Source organism: Colletotrichum lupini, chromosome 5, assembly GCF_023278565.1.
Source record: "Colletotrichum lupini chromosome 5, complete sequence".
In the NCBI taxonomy this organism is placed as follows: Eukaryota; Fungi; Ascomycota; class Sordariomycetes; order Glomerellales; family Glomerellaceae; genus Colletotrichum; species Colletotrichum lupini.
This window is the reverse complement of record NC_064678.1, coordinates 5,355,634-5,374,175: the sequence shown is the minus strand read 5'-3', so window position 1 is coordinate 5,374,175 and position 18,542 is coordinate 5,355,634. Positions and strand designations below refer to the sequence as shown.

General features: G+C 39.4%; 5 protein-coding genes across 5 annotated transcripts; 3 read left to right on the top strand and 2 right to left on the bottom strand.

Annotated features, from left to right (window-relative positions):
• Window positions 1-8,307: 8,307 nt before the first annotated feature.
• CLUP02_11006 (uncharacterized protein) lies at window positions 8,308-8,538 on the top strand (the record flags this gene model as incomplete). The annotated part of the gene is made up of 1 exon (XM_049289977.1): window positions 8,308-8,538. A coding segment is annotated over one exon (231 nt), but the record flags the coding sequence as incomplete, so codon positions are not given.
• A 3,491-nt stretch (window positions 8,539-12,029) lies between these two features.
• On the top strand, window positions 12,030-12,838 carry CLUP02_11005 (uncharacterized protein; the record flags this gene model as incomplete). The annotated part of the gene is made up of 3 exons (XM_049289976.1): window positions 12,030-12,146; window positions 12,274-12,431; window positions 12,589-12,838. 3 exons carry the CDS (start codon window positions 12,030-12,032, stop codon window positions 12,836-12,838), a joined length of 525 nt encoding a protein of 174 aa, XP_049147121.1.
• Window positions 12,839-14,098: 1,260 nt separating this feature from the next.
• On the bottom strand, window positions 14,099-14,296 carry CLUP02_11004 (uncharacterized protein; the record flags this gene model as incomplete). The annotated part of the gene is made up of 1 exon (XM_049289975.1): window positions 14,099-14,296. The coding sequence occupies one exon, from the start codon at window positions 14,294-14,296 to the stop codon at window positions 14,099-14,101; it is 198 nt and encodes a 65-aa protein (XP_049147120.1).
• A 236-nt stretch (window positions 14,297-14,532) lies between these two features.
• On the bottom strand, window positions 14,533-15,465 carry CLUP02_11003 (calcineurin is a calcium-dependent; the record flags this gene model as incomplete). The annotated part of the gene is made up of 2 exons (XM_049289974.1): window positions 14,533-15,108; window positions 15,277-15,465. Coding segments are annotated over 2 exons (765 nt in total), but the record flags the coding sequence as incomplete, so codon positions are not given.
• Window positions 15,466-17,178: 1,713 nt separating this feature from the next.
• Window positions 17,179-17,757, top strand: CLUP02_11002 (uncharacterized protein; the record flags this gene model as incomplete). Its single annotated transcript, XM_049289973.1, has 1 exon — window positions 17,179-17,757. A coding segment is annotated over one exon (579 nt), but the record flags the coding sequence as incomplete, so codon positions are not given.
• Between the last annotated feature and the right edge of the window lie 785 nt (window positions 17,758-18,542).

The following is an 18,542-nucleotide window of genomic DNA, read 5'->3' as shown; positions in this document are numbered from 1 at the left end:
AAAATACTATAATATTAGTATATTAATAAATACTATTAATAACCTTTTAAATAACTCTATAATAAGTATTAATAGCTCTAACTATCCCGGTTTTACCTTCTTTAGTAAGTTTATTAAAAGTACTATTATTTTAATATAATTATTAATAAATTTATAATAAGACCCTATAAATCTAAAGAACGTTTATATATTTTTAATACTCTTTAAAAATAGCTAATTTACTATAGTTTTGGTATATATAGGTTTTATTTTTACGTTTTTATTAAATACGATATACCCTAAGAATCCTATACGTAATATATAAAACTCGTATTTATTATTATTTAAATATAAGTTCTATTATTATAGTCTTTATAATATACTCTATACGTACTCCTTATATACTATATAGTTATTACTATATATTAAAATATTATTTAAGTATATAATATAGATAGTATTAACTAAGCTACTTAAAACGTTATTAATATACGCTTGGAAAGTTATAAGTACGTTAATTAGCTTAAAAAGTATAACTAAGTACTCGAACTACCCGTATTTAATATAAAAAGCTATTCTTTATTTATTACCCTCGGTTATACGTATACAGTAATACGTATTTTTAAGGTCTAGCTTCGTAAAAATAGAGGTATTAAATAGTTTATTTAGTATCTCTCTAATTAGTAATAGCGGCGTTTTATTTTTTTATATAATCTTATTAATCGCTCTATAATTAATATAAAGTCGTAGCTCTCTTCTTTTTTTAAGTATAAAAAGAATAAGTACTTTAGCCGGGCTTATAAAGGGGTATATCTAGCCCTTAGCTTCTATTTGTATTAAATAGTTACGTAAGATCTCGAGCTTATAGTTTAATAATAAATAAATAGGTCCCTAGGGAATAAGTACTACGTTATTTAGTTTAATATAGTAGTTATATAGTACTTTATTTAGTAATAAAATAGCCTTTTTTTTTTTTAAAAATAAGTTATTAAAGTCTTAATAACGTAGTTTTTAATCCTTAGCTATGCTCGCTAATATTACGTTACTATTTATAACTAAGTTAATTATAATATATATAAGTATTACTAAAACTAAGTCGTTTAGTAGCCCCTTTTTTAGGGTATTTAAGTAAATATATTATTTATAAATTAGATATTGTTACTTTTTTTATTTCTAACTAATTAGTAAGTCAATATCCTTTAGCTAAGGAAAACCGAGGATAAGCGTAAGTATTATAATATTAGTTATTACGAAGTAATATAGCTATATCTCCGTTACGTAATTATTATTAATAATTCGAAGCTATAAGTAGTAGCTTTTTAGCGTTTTTATTTATTTATTTTTAACGTTTACTAGCTACGGTAATAAATAAATTTATAAATTAATATTAAAACTATTAAATAGCCCGATACTAACTACGTTCCCTTTTATTTTTAAATTAATAAGGGCGCTTAGCTTTTTTTATATATAGTTTAGGTATATACGGGTCGGGACGTTTAAGTACCGCCCTTATTAATTACTAACTATTCTTTTTATTAAAATAGTATTTAAGCTCGTTATTAGTCCGCACTACTTAACTAAAATAAGGTCTAATTAATAACTAACGGCCTTATACCCCTTTTTATTATATTTATAATATATAACGCTTAGGTAGTTATTAATAAAGTATTTAGTTTTATTATAATTATAGTATTATTAATACTACTCCCGTAGTTATAAGTAATCCCTTATAATATAACTAGTCTTTTTATAATTATAATACGTAGTATCCTTATTAAGTAAATTATAGCGTATTCCTTACGTATTTAATTTATTAATACCTTAGTATTTTTTTATTAACTCGTTTAAGTTTAAGTTAAAATATTACCTAGGGGACGTTCGTAAACTCCTTATTAATAACGAGGATTATTTAATATATCTTATTAGTAATACTAGTTATAAGTAAATCCGTGAAAGTTCTATTTATAATATTATTATAAAGTATAATTCGGGCCGTAACTTACTTATTAATATACAAATTCTCTATTTCTTTATTAAAATATAATTTAGTTCTATTTCGAACTTATTAATATAGCTAACGAACTCGTTAACTTTTTTTTTTTAGCTTTATAAAATACTATTTAATTATATATTCGTTACTATTTTTTAGTTAGCGAGATTAAATAGGTTATTTTATAAAACAGTCTCTAGTTCTTTTTATATAACTTAATTTATTATAAACCCGGGGGTCCTTTAGTAATTAAAAATATAATATATTTAGGAAGTTTTTATATTACTACTTAAGTAACTAACTATATATACTATTTTATCGTAATTTATTTTTATTTATTAAGCTTATAGGTTAAAGTAATAATAATAATTAAAAAAGAAGCTCTATAAGTCCTATACCGATTTATTAATATATAATAAGTTAGGGAAGAATAATAATTTAAATATAAACGTTCCGCTTATAGTACTTATTTAAATTAAAAAAGAGTTAATAAATAGGGGCTTAGGTAATACGAAATCGTTATTTTATTATTACTTAAGTAGTACTTTAAATATAGCTTTATTTATTAAACTATCCTTAGTCCGGGGATTTATATTCTTATTTATATTAAAACTAATATTTAAAGCTATTATAACTAAGATTATAGCCCTTAGTATAAGGGCCGGGCTATTTAAAAAGCTTTATAAGCATTCTAAATCTACTTACCTTTTATATAGGCACTTTTTATATATTATAATAAGGATTCTTTTTTAATTATCGTTCTTATTCTTATAGTTCTATTAGCTTATTACTTATTATTTAGTTTAAGTATTAATAAATAAGAGTAAAAGGTTTATTATTTTATTTAAAATTCGTTAATATCTTTAATAATACGGTCTTTTTATATTATCGCTACGTTATTTATTTTATTATACTTTATTTTTATATTATTTATTAAAAAAAAGGTAACTTTAGGGGGTTTAATAAAAAAGAGCTTTTTTTTATTATTATTATAATACTAATTATACTCTCTTACTACGTCTCGTTTTTATTAATATTTTAAGCTTCTAGCCTAGTCCCCTTTATAAATAAAAATTTTAAATTATTAATAAATATATAATATAAAAAAGAAGCTTATAGAGGCTAATTATTATTAGGGTTTAAAAGATAAATTATTAAAATCTACCCTTCTCTCGAGGTATATTACTAGCGCTCTATATATACCTAAGCTACTTTTTTATTACTTAGTCCCCCTCTTTATACCCCCTAAGCTATCCCTTAACTAACGAGGCCTGACCGGCGAGGCCTGATAGTAAATATATTAAACGTTAACAGGGCAGCTTTCACAGACGTCAATCTTTATCCTCAAGCTACAATCGTTTTCAGGCGAGATCAGGTTCAATCTTATCTTACTATCTAAAAGTCGAGGAACAGGCGACAAACGCCACCAAATCACAACGTGCTAGGCCAATTATCCCACGTCCTTTCGTAATTTTACGGAATGGTATTAAAAGAACAAAGGGACATAAGCAGGTCCAACAGGGTTTCGGTCTTTTTCTTAAAGAGCCAGCTGCCTTGGAGTTGTGAAGTCGTCAGATGATTTGGAAGCCTATCAAAAAAGGAGTCTCAAATAGAAGAGCTGATATCGGACAAGACTCTATCCGGGTGTTTAATGACGGATTGTCAAAACGTGGTAGCGTTCGCATTGAGAATGTTTGTCGCAGGAACGACGCCATCAATTGTGAGCAGCAGATGATGCCTGATCTTTTACGAGAACATTCATTCACAGGGTGCTCATTTTCCTCCTAAATGCCTGGATGTCGTCAAAGCGGGCACAACCACGCAAAGCGTCCGCTCTACTTCTCAGAGTTGATGCAGCTGGGAAAGCCTGCGGGTTGCTTCGCTGAGCAACTGCATCGGGATCCCGGGGATCACTTTTTATTGGACACGAATGCTTCATAAACGATTTTGCCAGGGTTTCCGGGTCGACCTGCAGGCTGCGGTGTATCTTGAGGCGATCTTGGGCCTCACTTTATAGGCAATTGTCCTCAACGATCAATCCAGACTTAGAGAACAATCTGCGACTGAACTAGTTGAGAATGCCAGAATAATCTCCTTTTACGAGCACAGCGAGTTCGAGGAAAGCCTCTGGTACCCCATCAATGCTCGATGGGAATCGAGTACTGCGATCTTTCAGTTTGAAGAGCAAGAGAAACTTGGCCTCTTGAATCTGTGGCTGAGTTCCTAAGACAATAAGAAATCTCCAACCTGGACCACTATGGAGAAGGAGAGGTCGAACGACATGAGTGGTCAAACAAGCTGTGCTTTCAAACCTGGACAAGTTTTTCGACCTCGGGGTTAGTCCACTTTCGTAGAACATTTCATAAATGCAAACGCCCAGGATCGCCAAGTCGATGCCATGTCAGCTAAAATCAAATTCATTCGTACAAAAAGCTCACTCGTCGATATCTGCGCTCAAAAGCTTCTCACCTGTCTGCTTCTCGGGCTCAAGGATGCATTGATGAGAAGCCCTTGCCCAAGCGAATTCAACAATGCCAAATCAACTATAGACCATGTCTATCGGAACTTGAGGATGGGAAGTTCTTTGGTCACGAAAGTGGTGGATATGTTCGTAGACACCGGTCTGGGAACACATACAGAGGCTTTGCTCTGCGTGGTTCCCGCGTTGAGGAGTCAATTCCCTACTGACACCCTTGAGCTCAAGGCTTTGGGTGTCCTTGCATTGAACGGAAGTAGAAAATCAGGCGTGGAGCTCGAATTTGTAAGTGCGAGTATTGAGTCTCGTTGAAGACTCGTTTAATCGGCCCCTTTCCACGGCTCCTATATGATGGTCTACAATTACTTCAACCTACACAACAACATAGATCCCAACTGTTAATGTTCTCACGTTTGTACGAGCAAGGTAAGTGTCGGATTGGAAGTCCAATTCGACCGCAGCATACAGCCGACTGCGCAGGGGCCAATTAGGGGCCCTATTTACGATTATCGTAGCCAGCCCAACCTACGGTTAGAACCTCCTTTTTATACCTACGCAAATATTTATATAGTTTAATTAATCTTTTTATTAACTACGGTTCGAACTAACTACTTTATAATAGGGATACTAATACTAATTAGTAATTAAACTCTACTATTATAGATCGGTAAAGTATTTTATTACGTAAAAAAGACGACTTCTTAATATTATACGGGATAGGAGATTCGTATTAATTAACCTTATAGAAGTAGACGAAAAAGGAGGCGATTTTCGAATACTATATAGAATTAAGTAATTATAGCCCTTTATTACTTACGAGAGGTCGACGTTTATTACGTTAAACTACGTTAATTAATAGAACTACTTAAGTAACTAGCCTTTTACCGTCGCCCTAAGTAGCTTTTTTACTAAACAATTTTTCTATAGCCGGCCCGTAATTAGAAATTAACTAGTTAAATTAGTAAAAGTATAGTATAAAAGAGTACTGCGTAATTAAAAAAGGGGATCTCTAAACGTAGATATTCTTACTTAGTAATAAAGGTAACCTTATAGGAGTTATTAAGCTAAGAGATCTATAGTATATAGGAAAGTCTATTATTACGAGGATCTTATAAGTACGACCTTAAGCCTACGATCTAAACGACCTCCTCGTAGCTCCCTTAACTACCCCCTAGGTATTATTTAGGAATATAATATAGGGGACGGTCTAATAAGGGAGGAGGGGATTTAGAGGTCCTAACGGTATCGAGCTAAGAGTATTATAGATCTCGGAAATTAACTAAAGAAGTTATTTAGAAATTATAAAGAGTACGAGGCTTAAGAGGTTAGAAATATACGAGATAGCGGAAATTAATAATTAGTAAAGATCCCGAGATTAATTACTATATCTTTTTATAATAATATAAACGTTTACCGCTACTATTATTAAAAAGAACTACTAAAACTTACCCTTTTTTACTAAATAAAAAAGAGGATCTTAGTAAGTACGATAGCTAGCGATTTAAAAAGGTAGTAGTAATTACTAAAAATAATAAAAATAAGAGTAGTAGCGAGATAGTAAAAAGAAGTGGGAATCTCTTAGACCCTAATAAATTCGTTAAGTAGTAAAAGTACGGATTTGCTACGACCTGCGCACGGATTAAATATATCCCTATTAAAATTAAATACGCTAATAACCGCTAATATAGGCATAAACTAGAGCACGACCCTTAGTAAGTTAAGGTAAAAAAAAAGAGGACGAAACCTAATCCTAGATAAAATCCTAATCCCTTATAAGTAGGTAAATATTAACCCGGACTATTAAGGGACGTAGATATATAGAATTATAAATTAGCCTAACGGTGAGCAAATTAACGCGGCATTAATCTATTTAACTAAGGTCTACGAAAAAAAGGGGCTATAGGGGCAACCCCTATTTTATAAAATCGTAAATAACCTTAGCTACTAGTTAGATAAATAGTTCGTAAGCGCAAGCCTAGGAATTATAAAAGTAGTTAATAAATTCCTTTACGGGCGAGGGGTATTACTAGCGTAATTATAATCGCAAGAGCTATATAAAATACTAGTAGCGATAATTATAAAAAAGGAATTCGTACTATAAAACTAGGCAAAGGTTAATAGAGCGTATAATCGCTTTAATAAATTTAAAAAAAGGGTAAACGACCCAGATTTCCTCTTTATAATTACTAATAGAAATCTATTATTACAAAAGGATATACCGGGGTAAAATATAGTACTAAAAGTATAATAATTAATAATTCTGCCTATTTCGATCTATAACTCGTTACCGCTACTAATACGAAATTCGGCGCCGATTAGCTAATAAAAAAAGAGGTAAACGACCTAAAGTTACTAATAGTACGTAGCGACGTAGGGTTCGTATATAGATACTAAAAATCTAATAGTAAATACGAAGCAATTCACAGACCTTAAAAAGATCTTTTTAAAAGAGAAATTATATTCTGGGGGGAAGTATAAGGTCTTATAAAAAACCCTAACGATATTTTACGATTATTACGAAAAAGTTGGAATTAGGGAATACTAGTACTATTTAGTAATTAATATCGTACTTATAAGCAAAGCCTCTAATTACTACTACGAAGTAGTGCGTAATCTCGATTAAAACGACTTTTTTAATATAATTAACGTAATCCAAAGCCGCTTCGAGACCTATAATAAGAACCTAGAGCTCCTATCTAAGCTACGAGCGATTTTTTTCGTATTTATAGCTAGGATAATAGAGGGCAAATTGTGAGTAAAGATCCTTAAAGAGCTTATTAATCGAATCGATAAGCTAGTAAAAACCTAGCTAAATAAGAGGATAAACGAGCGGAAAGTCGGATATTTCTATACCGTAGTTTAGCGTATACTAAAAATAAAGATTACTTTATACTAAGTACTCGAAGACTACGAGACGCTTTACTCGAGGCTAAGATTTAGCTTTAATATTAAAACGAAAATACCGTACTAAACCTACCTCTAGGCATACGACGGCCCTTATTAGTAATATTAAGTCGATCGAACGTATAATAAGAAAAGAAAAGAGGCTAAATACGATAATTACTAATAAAGAGGCCTAGATTCGTCGAATAGGTAGAGATTTAATTTATAAATAGGGTAATAAAAAAAGTAATACTATATTTATAAAAAGAATAGATATTAGTTAAGTAACTATTCTAAAGAAGAGCGTACTAAATCGTACGAATAATATAAAAAGTCGAGGGTAGTAGATAGTAAAACTAGCCCTCGTCGGTTTAACTAATTCCTTATTATATATAAGGGCAGATCTGGGGGTATAGAACTTAGTAATAGTAGCTAAAGTAGCGGCCTAAAGCATATACCCCCTATAGGAGATTTAAAAAATAAAGAAGATCTTACCCCCTATACTAACGAATTAGATTATAATAAAATTAACGATATTAACTACTCTTTTTTTGCCCCGTTAGCCTCTAGAGGATATACGAGGCTAAATAAATAAAGGGTAATAAAAGCTCTTAATAAGTAGGCTTTTATTTATAGATAGTAAGGGAAGGTCCCTTAGATAACGGATATAAAAGCGGCTAAAAGGGCGAATTTAATAGGGCTAAAGCCCATTCTCTTAATGATTAAAAAGAAAACGCTATCTCTCTTAATATTTAAAAAAAAGGAACATAGTACTAAGTAAATCTAGGGGTAGCTAGAGGGGTCCTTTTTATATTACCTAGATCCCTTAAATACTAAGCTCGTATAAGTATTCTATGCGAGCGAAAGGTACGGCCTAGATAATTTTTATAAAATTATCCTAAATACTAGGGTATCGTAATAGTTAACTAGAAGAAAAGGGCAATTTTAGGCGCTATAAAAGATTATATTAATAATACTTAATACGTCGATAGCGGGTATTACGAGGATTAGTTTCGGCCTAGGTAAGGAAATCGTCGCCCTAAGTATAATAAAAATAAAGACGTACTTCGGAACGATAACTTTTTATATTTTGCCCGTTAATACCCCATTTCTCTTATATCTAAAAGATATAGATCGACTAGGTATTATATTCGATAATACGAAGAATAGAATCTTTAGCGGTAAGTACTTCGAGATAGTCGAACGATAATAGGGGTATACGTTTATAAAGCTTACTAATAATATAAAGTCGATTAATTACCTAACGGAAAGTGAGCTTAGAAAACTATACTAAAGATTCGGGTACCCGTTAGTTATAAGGCTATATAACCTCTTAAAGTAATTGAGTAATAATAATATCGAAATAGGGGCGCTAGAGTAGTTAATAAAAGTGTATTATTAATACTAAATACATGCGCAGAGCCTATATAGATTTAAGTTTAAATTACGTAATAAGCTTAACTTTAACTAAGAAATCGTCGTTAATATTTTTTACTTAAATAGTCGGCTAGTACTATATATAATCGACGTAGCTATATCTTTCTAAGTAAAGCAATTCCTCCGGGATTTATAAATAAAGATAGTATGGGTAGCCTTACGAAAAAGCTAGATTAATATATATTAAGGACCGCTAAATAGTATTAGAACCGACGTTAGTACTAGCTTTAAGTTAGCAGAATTTAGGGACAATACGACGGCCTATAGTATATAACTAAAAGTCGCACTTATTAAAGCGCACTATAGTATTAAAAAAGTAGAGAGGGCATATTAATAATTAAAAAGGGCGTTTAGAATTATTAAAAAAGAAAATCCGGATTCTACTGACGACGAATACCTCTAGATAGTACTTAAATACTATAACGATACTATAGGGCCTAACGGACTTATATTAACGCTATTAGTATTTAGAGTATATTTAAAAACGACCTTAGCCTCGCTACTATTACTAAGTATAAGCTAACGAGCCCGAGTAATTAAAAAAGTAATGCGGGTATTGCGCGAGGTAAGCGTAAAAAGGTAAGTTAATAAGGTAATTACTACGCGCAATAGGCCCGACATAGGGGATAATCTAAATATATTACTAAATTCGGAGGTACGAGTATAGTACGAAATTACTTAATAGTAGGCTAGGCTATATAAGTTAATTTCCGTTAACGAGCGCTCTTATATAGTCGTAAGAGATCGCGACTAGCTACTTAAAGTATTAATTACGGTAGTTAGACCGTACTATATAGATCCTAACGAGGTAATTTCTAACTTATAAAAAGAAAAAGAGCTAGGGGAAACTATATAACCCGCGGTAGAGGTATAGGAAATTATCCTTAATAAAATCGTCGTAGTAATACTAATAGATAACGAAAAAAAGAAAATTATTAAAAGGGTATTAATATTACTAGCGAGACGTTATAAAAGACTACGACGGCAAGCCCTAACGCGGCAATTTATTACTAATAACGAGGTAATTAATACTTTTTATATAATAAAAAAGAAAGCCGATTTCGAGCTAGTGGTTAAACTACGTAAGGAAGGCGTAATTATAATTACTAAAAAACTATATAAGGGATTAGATCTTATCGAAGTAAACACTCTTTATAATCGAGGGGTCTATCGATTTATCCTACACGACCCTAAAAAACATATAAACCTCTATATATTTAAATTACGAATAGTTCGTAAAATTAAAGAGAAAGGAATACCCTAGCCGTACGAGAAGTCTAAATACGTAATTTAGGGGTATAGTAACGTTAAAAAGGCGACGCTACTTATATAATCGCTTACTATATAGCACTATAGCTAATGATTAATAATAATATTAATAGTATCGCTACGGAAAAAGGGATACGAGATTTAGAGCTATAATATTACCTAGGCCTATACTTAATCGGCTATAGGGCTCATAAGGAAAATCCTAGCCCATTTACTAAAAGAAATAGCTAGTAAGTACTTAGAAAGTACGATTATTAAAGTACTTAAGCTACTATATAGGCTCGTAGAATTGGGCACCTATTAGTAGGCTACTTACTACGATTTTTATATTAATTAATTATTAATAGTTACCTCTACATACGACCCGTGCTTATTAATCGCAGAGTACGAAGGTAATTAATTTAGGATTATTAGAATATAGACCGACGATATATTAGGCCTATGCGATATTAACTTTATAAAAGAAGAGGATAAGAAGCTCTAAAAAGCGGGCTTCGTAGCGAAGCTAAAAGAGGTCCTTATAATAAATACCCCCCTAGTATTTAATAGCGGGATTTTTATAATCGAAGGGGAAACTATCGTTTTTTAATAAAAGGGGTAGAGCGAGAAAATTAACCTCGTTAATCCGAACGTAACTAACGTTAAGAAGTAGTATAAAGCTAAGCTTACGTAAGGGGTATATATTATAAATATTTATTAACCCGAGGTAACTCTTAATTATACTAAGGTAGTATAGGCTATAAATCTAACCGAACGAGACGTTAAGGTACTTAATAAGCAGCTTAAATAGTAATAAACGAATCTTAATCGAAGTCTCGTCTACTACCTAATTAACCTTACGACTAATAAGCTCTACGTCTTTATTAATAAGTTATTTATAAATAATAACGACCTTACTTCGTAATTAGGGTATATTAATATCCTAACTAACGAGAGTATAGGCGAGAGCGAATTTACTATATATAGTAATATAATCTACTACTTATTAACTAAAAATAAGCGGGTAATAAAAAGTATACTAGCGTTAGAGGTATACGGTATAGTTAACGGCGTTAACCTCTCTTATACGATTTTAACGACGCTAAAGAAAATTACTAATCGAATTAGCCTTTTACCTATTCTAATAGTTATTTATACTAATTCCTACTCGCTATATAAATACCTTATTAAATTAAGAACGATAAAGGAAAAGAGGCTTATAATCGATATTATAGCCCTTAAGTAATCGTATAAAAGGCGCGAGATACTTAAGATCTATTAGATTAATAATAAAAATAACCTCGTAAACGCTTTTATAAAAGTAGTACTAAATAAGGGATTAGAGCAATTTATAGGTAGCGGAAAAGTTATTATACGAATAGAGGGATAAGTTATATAAAAAGAGTAAAGAAAAGGGGGAAAAGGAGACGACTTAGTAAACGGGCCCGAGGTCGAATTATACCTCTAACTATAGTAATTAAATTAATAAAAAAAAGAGAAAGTTAGTATCGGATTAGAAGTCTAATTCGACCGTAGTATATAGCCGACTACGTAGGGGCTAATTAGGGGCCCTATTTACGATTATCGTAGCTAGCCTAACCTATAGTTAGAACCTCCTTTTTATACCTATATAGATATTTATATAGTTTAATTAATCTCTTCGTTAACTACGGTTCGAACTAACTACCCTATAATAGGGATACTAATAGCAAGTTTATTATAAGCTCTAGAGCCGAGACCAAAACTATACTTAAAGACTATAACGAATTCCTCGACTAGCTCAAGATTTTGGGCCAACAAGCCGTCTTTCATGGAAAAGCCGTGCATTCTACCCTTGACGCTACCAAACCAGTAGTCTCTCTGGAGTCGAACAATCCGTATAGCGTATTGTGTTTTCTGGTGAAAGCAACCACAGCCGAGTTTGGGGCAGAAAAGAGCTTGCCATCTTCAAAGGAGATGTCTAATGCTTTGATAGTAGCTGCGAGGCAAGGTTTAGTCGGCGTGCTTTGCATTCTAATGAATCTTGGCCTCGATCCGAACCAGGCTGGGGACGGAGCTAAATCAACTTTTGACGTCTGTCTCGAACATGGTCACGAAGTCTGCACACGAGTTCTGATCAGCTTTGGAGCTTCCGTACGCATGCCAGGGGATCAGGGACTGGTCCTTTTAAATGCGGCTATTCGAAGGGACCAAACGGCTCAAGTCGACCTGTTGTTAGAGATGTTGAACATTCGACCTTATGACTACATGATAGCAATAGGGGAAGCCTGGCACTGTTGGAGAAATTCTGATCGACATTCATCCATCCTCTCAAAGCTTATCAAGCATGGGCCCAACATCGGAGTCAGTCCAGCAACGATTTTCTCTGGAGAGTCCTATAATCCAGGCTGTTCTCTCGTCCACGAGAGTGGGTTTTTTGTTACTGTCTTAAGATGGAGGAGGAGGTCATCGCCATATATGGGCATCATCTGATGCTTTGGGCATTGCATAGCTGGAGAGGCTTGGACCAGTTCACAGCCCGAGGGTTGGTTCGAGCTGGTGTACGGCCTGACCAACCACTTGCGACCCCTTGTAGTAACACGGCACTTCGCCTTACTATCAAATGGCCGGCTACCCTGGAAATCCTTATCTCAGACGACAATATACATCCCAATACTGAAGTGAAGAACGGTGCAGGCCATACGCCCTTATGTAAGGCTGTTTGCGAAGGCCAGTATGAATCAACGACCTTGCTTCTGGAAAGAGGGGCTTCCCCAGAACTCATCGGCCGTGGACAGAGGCCCATGGACTGTGCGATTCACAACAAGGATGGTGAGACTTCTTAGGGATCATGGTGCAAGCATCAAGTCTGTTGGTAGCAGGTGCCAGTAAAGGGTGGTGAAAGCGACAAGCCCGGGGGAGGTGGAAAAGTTGTTGAGTTCAGGGAAGCAGAACAACAACCCGAGTTGAGTCGGGAAGCTCATAGGAGTTGATGATCCCCAGACCAGAGTACCTGACGTATATTGACAGGGCATGGATGCAGTTGAGGAATATGGGAAAAGGAGTTCTTAAGCTGAAGTGACGTCCATGCCGGTGGACGGTGTTGTCATGATCTCAGGGATGCTGCTGGTGTAGGAATGGGGTTGTCGGTTCCTTTATCATTGAAGCAACGGATGTAGGCGCTATATAAGTCGCTGGATCAAAGCCAAGTTGCTGCTGGGGTCAAGCTGGCGGCTATGTAAGGGCGATGCGATGGGGTCTTGATACAATTGTCCTTCAGTTTCGTTTGAATCTCGGCCAGCAACAATCACGTACACGGAGAGTACGAGTCTGTATGCTTACCATTCTATTCGACCGCTCCTCAATTCTATCCTTGGTGAACCGTGAAGTAGTTCACACCGCATGAAAATCGCATACTTAACTGAATACCTGGGCTATCTGTTGAAAATTCATTCATTGCGGAAAAGTGACCTTGACTATACCGATAAGTCTCAGCTTGCTCTACCGCGGAACGCGATATGCTGTCATATCCTTGCCGCATGTAGCAGGCCGCAGTGTTGACAAAGACTCTCTATCAGAAGCAAGATTCCGGACCACACCTTCAGAATATCCACTTGAAGCTTAGAAGACGAAAGGCTCCATGTTACGGGCCGATTTCCTTTCCAGTCAAGATGGCAAACTAAATGAACGAATCAATGGACCACTATGCTGCCATATCCTCATGATCTCACGGACGTCGTGCGTCCTTGTGGACGAGTCTCTATCGTTGAAACAATAGTCGCTGACGCGGATTCAATGGCTTGCTTTTTATTGATGAAGAGCGGCAAGCATCTGTTCCGATTTTTCCGACCAGTTCCTACCAGAGCTGTCCACAGCCTGTCAAATGCAAGCCGAAACAAAAGAGCCAGGCCAACGCGGCCGGGCGCCGTGGTGGAAGACCGAATGTGTCGTTGTCTGTTGTTCAGAGCGGGTCAGGGGTGAAGGCGCCAACGGGGGTCGCCAAGCTTTGTGTCAAGTAACGGGCAGAGTGTGCCCAGCCGGCCGCGAGCGAGAGATGGATTGAAATGCTGGACTGGTTGACTGGTGCTACCCAACACACTGGGCCCTCAGCCGGGCCAGGATGGGAGCGGCCAGGACGTTTGTGAATGGCAATGGTTTTCGTGGCCGGGGGAAGCCGAGGTACTCCGTAGGGTACCGATGACTCGTCCGTGCCGGTGGTCCGGTATCCCTGACCCACCCCCGTCGCAGATATATCGGTAAAGTGGCCGTCCCTTCCGCTTGGGTGTAGATACTCGAGTCATCATTCCAGCAGCCAATGGTTTACCTCACTACGGACGGCCGAGATATTCGCGATGTTCTCGGGCAGTCTTTGGGCACCTTGCTAGGTAGATCAGCTTGTGATGGAAAGATTCGTCTTAAAAGAGTGTGATAATTCGCACTAGCCCAAACTGCGCCCTCAATATCCCCAAGAAAAACATGCTTCAACGAAGGGGAGAGAAAATCAAATAGTCAAAGACGTAAATTACACAGCTTCCCACGGCTAATAGAAACGAGTCTTGCCATACTTGTCAATATGAGGCCTCTCACCAGCAAGGCAAATAACCCAACCGTCCAACTGCTGCTCGGTGTCCATGCCATTAGGCCACTCGTTCTCCATCTCCTCTCTCTTCTTGGTCTTGGGCTTGCCATCCCTCACACGAAGCTTCTCAAAAAAGACATAGGCCGCATAAAAGACACTGCTGGTGTTGCCAGACGCGGGTCCCTTCTTGTTCATGAAATTGGTGAGCAAGTTGGGAGCAATCTTGTGGTCCGATCCAGCGGGGTACGCGGCCTTGACGATGGCGCGTAGGAAGGCTGCCTTTGTGACACCTTCTTTTTGAAGGATGGCGCGGATCTTGGTGCGGACTATGTCGCAGGTGTCGAAGACGGGGACTTTCATCTCACCGTCACCCGGGAGCTGGATTTCAGAGAGGTCCGGGAGGGGATCCTTCTTGTCAGCAGCCTTCTTGGTTGCCTGCTTCTTGGGAGCTGGCGCAGCGGCGCCGGTGTCATTATCACCGTCGGCAGCGGCGTCCGACTTGCGCTTGCGGGACTTTGGCGCCGGCTTCTCGGCGGGCTGGACGTGTCACGGTGTCAGCTTTGGGAGCTGTGTCACGGCATTGGCTTCTGAAGGCGACAGAAAAGAGAATCCTGGCATCCGACTCGTGACAGACGATAATCATGAGACGGCATAATGAGACACATATTCTTTCAAGAATGTCGAGATATCTGCGCAATTGCGTACCTTTGCGGCCGTGTTTTGGCCCACGACGCGGTTCGCGTCAGCCTCACCCAACGGGCTGGGCGCGGCGGCAGTGGCTTTCTTGGGCGGCATTATCAAGAACGTTGCGAAATACGGAGACGGACACGGCTCCGGTGAAGTGGACGGAAGAGGTCTCTGAGTCGGACGATGTTTGCTAGGTAAATGGTAACAATTACGGCGCCTCTCTAAGTGTCCGAAGGAAGTGGTTCTATCCCTGTGTGGAAGCTTCTACCCAAAAAAGCTGCCTACGTAAGAGACGCGTCGAGTGGGACGGTGTCGGTAAGTGGCCGGCAGGGGCCCCCAAAAGTCACGGTAGGTGGGAGGGACGGGGCCTGGAGGGGGAAAGAAGATTGATGGAAGCATAACGTCATCGGATAAACAGCACGGGACGAGACATGGGAGCACGGAGATATTGATCCATTTGCACTTTAGACAGATTGGCAGGAAGAGGTGAGACAGGGAAGCACCTCCTTTTTCGATCCAATATCCGTCCCATCAGAGGAGAATTAGGAAAGAATTGGCAAAAGGCTCGAAAAGTTGGGAATGGGCAAGAAGCACGGGCCAGATCAAGCGAGGGTCTCGGAAGGCAGAAGCTGGCGATGCCGTGCAGGACACTTGGAAGGAACAATCAAAATAAATTGAACAGAGGAGAAAAGGAAGGAAGGAAGGTACATTTTTGGCCCATGGCTGCCAAGAATTGATGATGGGTGGATCCATCGAGGAGGGAAATCCACTGACCGAGATCCATGGATTCATCTAGCTCCACCCCTGTGGCGGTACGTACCCACGAGAACGTGGAGTGGAAGGAGGTGGAAGTGGAGGTTGCAGTTTCAGGCCGCGCGAATTTGGGTCTCCGGGAAGGCACATGGATGGCTATCATTGATTTCGACAAGCAACGATTTGTTTGCTGGCAGGAAGGAACTTCCTCCATCATCAATGGCTGTTTCTCAGAAGAGGCGCGGGTGAGATGAGCCCTGGTTGGGCCATCCGAACTTGCGCTCAGCGGCAGGAGCCCATGCGGTCATGCTTTCACGCAACTGCGTACCCGGCGTGCCTGCTGCGTGCCCCTGGAGCCTCTGCGGACATGACGGACCAGAAGAGGAGGAGCCCTGCAACACTATTGGTCACTCCTTCTCGTCGAGTTCGGAAGTCCCTTGGGATCCAGATGAGTCAGCAGTGGGAGTCCGAAGAAAAGTCGAGAATGGGAAAAAAGAGGGTTTTGGTCCAGGCACAGAGTTGCGGCTGCACCCTGCGGGAACCAGGAGGCGACGATCACCAAGAAATCAGACTCCTCTTCCGGCTGCACCCCTGACCAGACCGAGTTCATCGACCAGCAGCAATGAGCATGGCATGGCTGCATGGCCAGCATCACCCCTTGATGACACCACACGGAGTCCTGCGCTGCACTGCAGGCACACATCAAGAAGACAGAATTTTTACTCGCCTGAACCCCGTCGAGCACAGATCGAGACCTTTCACAAAGTTGCAAATAGATTGCTGTCCCGAAGCCCAACGACATGCGCTCACCACCTAGTGTAGAGTCCCAGACTCTCCCTGTCATCCAGACCTGCGCTGTCGAAACTTGGCGGCAGTTGACCCTTTCCTTTCCACTTGTTCATTTCGATTCTCGGCTTTCCCACCATTTTTATCGTCGAGATTCTCACCGCTCGCACAAGCGCCCACCGGCAGTTCCACTGGGCCCCGTGAAGTTCGAACCAGAAAGGCAATGGCTACGGGGGCAAATGGCCTGTCGCCCGTTATTGATACGAAGCTTGCATACAAATCCGTATCGAGGTTGATCAGCTCCCAAATCGAGCTTGAGGCCAGTCAGGCTCCACGACCAGATCCGCTGCTTCGAGAACAGATACCAGGGGGCTTGACGATGTTCACAGTTCGGCTCCGTCGTCCAAGATTCCAAGTCGGAGTTCAAGTGGGAAGCCAGACATTGGATTGAGGACTCGAGATGAAAACCAAGCATCGCCAAGCCTGCCATGCTTGCTTGTTGTGAACAGCTGGATATGCTGGATCATCCATCAAGCAAGGCGTCAAGCCCTAAGAGTTACGGCCTGCATCCCTCCTCGCCTCATCACAGACGTGCCAACCCGTTTCCTCCACCGCTATCCACCCCAGTTTGCTTCTTTACCCGCTTCGACTCGTCATCCCTCCAGGGCTTCAATCTCCAAGTCTCCAGTCAATCGGGTATCGGCTCACACTGGAACTCGTCCAGACCTGACCTGCATGTGCCCAGTAAGCCAGCCAGCCGAGGGTCACTCGCTGTTGCCAGCCAAGCACTGCCCTGCTGCCAGTATCAGCGGCAGAAGCAAACTCGACAAGCCAGCACTGACCACCCACCTCCCCTTTCCAACGCTCAGACGAACTGCCATCCCGTCACCCTCAATCTCATTTCTTCTCCTCACTGCCACTTATGCTTACTGCAAGCTTGGCTTAACCTTTGCTAACTGACCCAATATGATGTGGGCGTAAGTGCGCTTCGGCTCACTGACTCCGAACTAACATGCTAATCCACGATTTAATGCCTCTGTCAATCCCAAGAAGGCTTGCCGGTCCCTAAGCTTAACCTTGGGTGGATCATTCACAGATCTTCACAGCAGATGCTACTATGATTTTCGATGTCGCTCATATGCCACCTTAGAACCAACAGACAGATCTTACCACTCTCGACAAGCGAGCAACAAGATGCCCGCCATAACTGCGCTGCTTTGGCGCCTCAGATCGGTTTACCGCGCCGCCAGCGGCCAACGTGCACTAGGTCACCTTGCTTCAACCCTGCACTACGGGATACAACAAGTCACCACCTTCATTTATGCTGAAACGGCTTGATCTCGCCATGGCTGCTCGGCATGGCCACCACCCCCGCTTGTTTCCCGCCTTTCCACCTATGGGCACGTTTCCAGCCGCGATGGCCTCGCTTCGGCTTCTGCTTGCGGTTCTAGATCCCGGGATAACAACGGGGGGTAGACGCCGGCCCCACGACCCCCTTCCTTTTCGATGCAGGGTGGGCGCCTCCTGCTTCAACGTCGAACCCCCCCCCGCCTTACGATTCCACTCGATCACATTCACAACCCATTCGCAATCAACTTGTGCCTGGCCAACGCAGCCTGGACACCGCCCGGCCATGGATTTGCACAGGGACTCCTTGGACATGACCCCTGGCTCTGCTCCGTGAGGGACGGAGACGGGGCCGCAGTGGTCCTAGCATGGCTTACATGGGATGAGAATCGATACTG